At 28.0% G+C, this 5,941-nt stretch overlaps 1 protein-coding gene across 1 annotated transcript in view; it reads right to left on the bottom strand.

Annotated features, from left to right (window-relative positions):
* LOC106689954 (uncharacterized) overlaps positions 1–5,435 on the bottom strand; it is a 22,393-nt gene extending 16,958 nt beyond the window's left edge. Inside the window, exon 1 of the mRNA XM_014435179.1 lies at positions 5,412–5,435. Within this exon, the coding sequence (XP_014290665.1) occupies positions 5,412–5,435 (24 nt within the window). The remainder of the gene's footprint in view (positions 1–5,411) is intronic.
* Between the last annotated feature and the right edge of the window lie 506 nt (positions 5,436–5,941).

Below are 5,941 nucleotides of genomic sequence, written 5' to 3'. Positions count from 1 at the left end.
CCATAAAATAAAAAAATACTAAATCCTTAACTATTTAAATTAAATTTAAAAAAAAAAATAGTTACATTCACCCTGAGGAACCCCTAACCGTATAGGTGTGTGTTGTCAAGTAAAATTCCAAACAATCCTTCCATGGCTTTCAGTATAAGTGGAAGCTAAATAAGTGTGCGATTATATTGTAATTTTATTTATTGCTTTCTTACAACCGAGAGTAAATTACTCGATATTTCGAACTTTTAAAATTTTCAAAATTCAAAACTTTTAGGATAATCGACATGAAATCCATGCTGGAGAAGAAGAAAGTATGAAAAATTTTTAACTTAGTTCTAGTGATTCAATTACATTCAAGTTATACATGCATCTACTAATTAGGTGGACGTTGAACGATGTTCGGTAGATACAAATTGATTTTGTGACACATAGACGTTTTATAGTGATGAGAAAGATGAAAATGTTGATTAAAATAATCATTATGATTATTTTTCTAATCATCTTTGAACAAATTAAATAGTTATATTTTATTTATTATGAGTTTAGTTAAACATTATTTCTTTTAATTAATATTTTTAAGTTTTTATTTCGTATTTTGATTTTAATAACGGTCAATATCATTATAAAAGATTACAATTACGCTTTCAAGATTTCCATGTTAAAAAATTTTACGTATATTTATTATATACTAAAATTTATGATTTTTTTAATATCATGTCTTGGTACAAAAAATCCCAAAACTTTTCAGTAAGATGAACGATTAGTGGTTTAGAATATCAAGAGATAAAAAAAAATAGCGAATGTCGACAAATACGAAATGGCATTTAATTTATTAACAATGAGACTTTAAATTATAAGATAATAAGATTTTAGATAAGATATCGACCCTTGGAAACGAATTTATTGTTATGAATAAAGACAGCATTTTCATGCTGTAAAAATTGGAAATGTGAATAATTCTCTATAATGCACCCAAACTCTGAAAAAATCTACTTTATATTTTAATGTATTATATAAAAAATATATTTAACCTTGCTTGAATCAAAATGGATTCACTAATCTGGATACCCAAATCTAAAAAGTAAGACTGAAATATAATTTTTCACTGACCACTGCAGACTTAGACAAAAAATGAAACAGAGTAAAAAGGTTAAAAACAGTAACAATGAACATTTTTAATAACATTCAAGATTATTGGTAGATTTTTTATTGTTTCCCAAGACCATTGTATTATAATGTTCAAGAATAATCGCTACTTGTTTTTATTTTTTATTTTTATTGATACTTCACGTGTTGAAATGTGCTCTACCATACCTACTGATTTTTCGTTCTAAGCTATAAATTTAATAAAGAGTAAAATAAATAATTATTGATATGTTCGAAACTTCGCACACGTCCTATAAAAATTCGGACCGAGAATTGCGGCAGAGTAGCAAGTGCATAGAAGAGGATGTGCACTTTAAATATTTTGTAATGACTTTCTGTCTTGCTAAAAGTCTATCATGTGCGCCTATGTTTATTATTATTAATATTTATTAGTTAAACATAAACTGGATTATAATAATTAATGACCATTAATCAGTACTCAATAGATACTACTACTCCAATACGATTTCAACTTTGGGACTTAGTGATCCTTAAGGAAAAAAAAATATCCTTTCGTGATCGGTTCGAATATGAGGTCAGTAAACCCCTCTTGTGCTCACCTCCACCACCCGGGCACCTGGTTGTTCAGCGGTTAGAGGTATAGCCAGGTGGTTGGAGGTTATTCTGGTCAGATCACTTCATTGCGTAAATTCGGTTAAGAGACATCACTTCCTGGTACAAAAATGAAACCTTTGTTGGGTTGTACTGAGTGAAATTTGTATTTATTTTAGTTTTTTAAAACTTATATTATGGACCAACTTATCATGTAGCAGTGATTATATACAAAAGTTTTTCCGGAGATATTAAAACAATAACAGTTGTGTTGTACAATCATCTCCAACAGACCGATCATCCCTTTCAATTTATGGGAGCATAACGGATTTCTGTAAACCCGATACTCCTAAATAAAATAAAGTAGAAAATCATTCTCACACAACGATTTAGTAAAAAAATAAAAACAAAACCTAAGGTGTCGAAAAATATCCAATGAAAACTACTGAATCCAACATTTTACTGTAAAAGATAAGGTATAAAGTCGATAAGTCCTACAGTCTCGCAGAAACCAATATTGTTTATCTGAAAAGGGTTAATTGATGGTTATTAGGTCATTTCAAAGAAGAACATAAATTGAAGATAGTTCACAAAAAAAGTATAATAGCAGAGTCAATTAAGATTTTTTTATCAAAAGTATGTAAAAAGTATGTACTACTAAAAAAAATAATTAAAAAAAAATATTTTAAAAAAATTAAAATTTTATAAAAACATCTATTCAGTCCATTTTAAAGTGCCAATTGCCCCTTTTCTAACAGATGTTGCAAATAAAAATTTCTCTTTTATAGAAAAATGTTTTAGTGGTCACCGTGTAATATTTTATTTTACTCCCTCATCGAATTGATAACACTCTCTATTATATAAAATGGTATTTAGCTAATTTAAAATTAAATCCAGAACAATTAGAAAAACTTCGAACTAGACGGCGAGGTGAATACTTAAAGCCCGAACAGTTAGAACAGATAAGGAAGAGCAATATATTTATATTTATTACACTATAGTAATAATAAATAATAGTAATAATAAATAATATTAATAGTAATAATAAATAATTAACTAAAAAATAATTGTAAATTATAGTATACAATTTGAACAACAAGCAGTACAAGTAAATGAACAGTTGTATTTATTTTTTTAATGGGGATTAGTCCGCTGATAAGCGGAGAGGGTGTAACCGCTTAGTTTTTTAAATTAAAAAATCGCTTATCTACATGAGATGTTCTCTAAAAAAGTTTTGATGATCACTTTCCAACAGTGGATATAAGTATTTTTAATAGAAATTTTCACTTTTATAATTAAACTATTAGAAAAACAGTATTTTAGTACAACTCATGGGTTCAGAGGCAAAGTTCGCCAAAGATTCTTATAAATAGATGATTTTTTTTTTTATTAAGTCCACTAACCAGTCTTAGATGGATGAAGATTTATGATGACGTATCTCCTAATAGTATCATTAAAATGCTAACATAATAAGACCCACTTCATAAATACCAGCCCTAGGAATAAATCTGAAGCATTTATTTAAAAATGAAAATTATCAATAATCCATCAGCTTTATAATTGAATAAAAAGCCAGTAGCTGAAGTACTGTTAATGTTTGCATAATGAACTAGGGTACGTTAGCCAGTTACTGGTCAAACATTGTTTTTAAAAGTTGAGAATTTGATACCAATATTCATTTCAAAATTCAAAATTTAAACGTTGGCCGGTTAACAACTAATGCACTTAACCTAGTACAAAATAATTTTATTTCATTACAGTTTAGCGGAGATTACAAGAAATATTGTCTGCAAGAATCAAAAGAAACTAGACTTCTACTAAAGGATTTATCCAGGATAATACTATATTTCACCATCCCTATATAATAGGTTTTAAATCTCATCTTGAATAAAAAAACAAATATTTTTTATTACAATAATGAACAGTGTTAAAAAAAGAAAACGGCATAACTTCATGTCCAGATATTTTACATATTATTGTTTATTACTAATTCATTGTTTTATTTTGTTTAAAAAAAATTAGCGACACTTTTTGTATTTTTGTTTCAAAGGATTTAAAGAACAGAACAATATTTATTTAAACATATTACAGAAAAAGTTTTCATAACCATAATTTATCTTATTTCTCAATCTTGGATAGTTTACTTCTATTTTTATTAATAATAATTTGATGCTTATTTTTTTTTATTCAAACAAAAGTTAATTGTGATAATAGTCGTTCTATTGTTGTTATAAGTGTACAAACTATCGATTTTTGGATATTTATTGATTTTCAAATTATTTGAGAAATATGAACCCTGAACATTGTGTATCGATTTCATTGAAAAAAATTATAATATGATTATGTCTGCATTTTACGTGGACGTCAAAATAAGATATACAATATACAAGATTATTTTATGGAGATTACCGTTTAAATTTGATCCCTGCTTCCTTAGCAACTTATTTAACTGTCTGTTAGTGGTTAACGATTACAATTTAATTTTTTATGATATTTTGATATTCCACTATGGCAAAAAATTACAATTTTCGAAAAGAAAAACTAATTAATATTAAATAACTTATGATTTACACTAAGTATTTTCACTAATCATTTTAAAAAAAATAAACGTTTTAAGATTTGATTTTATTTAAATTTATTTATACTTTATTTTAAATTTTTATAAAGTTTCGTGTTTTAATAAAAATCAACCCCTATAATCAACCCTATAATTTTAAATTTTATTCTTTCATCAATTAATGGTTTTATAACTTGACATAATGAGAAATCATCTTCAAGAATAAATCATGACCATTTTTTTTTATTACTATTTTTCTTTTCGTTCGGAGTCCACCAAAAACGTCTTGTTATTGTGATACAGCGGATTCTATATTGAAAGACTTTAAATTGGCCTATAGAAGATCAGCTTGTCAACACACCGTGTTGTGGTAGGAGTAATTTTTTTTTATATAGCCTCAAAATTGTTTTCAATTTGAAATACCAACCTTTTAACACCATCTTCAACTCGGATTGTTGACAAGTTGATCATCCGTAGGCCAGTTAACACCACCCCAGTCAATATATTTCTTATGCCAAGCCTTTCTTACGACTTACCTAATAAGTATTTAACCTTAATGCTTTAAACAAAATATTTCGTCCGAGTGTTCTTTTACTTTCGGTAGGAAAGATGAGTTATACAACAGATTACGAACCCTTTTCAGTCAATGTGGGTAAGAGTTTATTTCGAAGGCCCAGCACCAAATAAAAGTCTAACTGCCTAGGCTGGATTCGAAGCTAGAATACTTGGTTTGGAAGAAAGTTGGGGACTTAGCACTCCTAATTGATTTGTGACGACATTGACAGAATAACATTTAGACAGCAAAATTTTATGTTTATTCCTTAAAATATTTAAAAAAAAAAGTATAAACAAATTTTTAAAAAAAGGAACAGTCCTATCACGACATCGTCCCATTTTCAACAAAGTAAACAGTTGTAGCGGAGACGATGTCCGCAATTAACCTATACATGAAATGAGAATGTATTGCTACTTTTGAAACACTTGGGGGCTGAGCTCAAAGAAGAGCACTGTTACAATAATAACAACTCCTTTAGTCACCGAGTTCCGTAGCAGTTACCGTTCCTGTCACAGATGGCACGATCCGGTTACTATACAACTAACACTAAGTCACTAGTTCTCCACAATCTTCGTCTAACAGTAAGGTCCAACAACTGCAGTAACTCACCACGAGTATCTCCATTGCTGTCATCTACCAACTGACCGCTGCCCAACACCCCCACTATCCTATATAAGCCCTCATCTGTTATGTCATCGTTGGTGGGGGAGTTGCCTTTCCCAACTTCCCCTAATCTATGGACTGTAAATCAAATTATAATCTTATAAATATTTATATATGAACATATATAAATGAAAACAAAATTTAAATATGCAATTATCGTTTCCCTCTCCTTACTAAAGAGGTAAACAAAATACAATAAATCGTAACTTACGTTTTAATTTATTTTGAAGCATTTAACAACTTTTTTATTTTAAATACTTTTTATTTATTGATAGATATTACAATCTCCCACACAGTTGTGGGCAATAGGTTTTAGTGATGAATGATCGCATACATACTAAAATAAAATAAAATAAATAAATGAATGATAAAAAAAAAAATCTCTCTTAAAATATATACAAAAAACAATATATATAAAAAATAAATAAAATAATATAATCTATAGTCACATTTACACTCTTATATACAATATTTAC

The sequence above is a fragment of the Halyomorpha halys genome, unplaced genomic scaffold, assembly GCF_000696795.3.
Source record: "Halyomorpha halys isolate HHAL.00 unplaced genomic scaffold, Hhal_1.1 Scaffold1535.1, whole genome shotgun sequence".
Lineage (NCBI taxonomy): Eukaryota > Metazoa > Arthropoda > Insecta > Hemiptera > Pentatomidae > Halyomorpha > Halyomorpha halys.
Note: the sequence above shows the minus strand (reverse complement) of the source record. Positions and strands in the feature narration are given on the sequence as shown.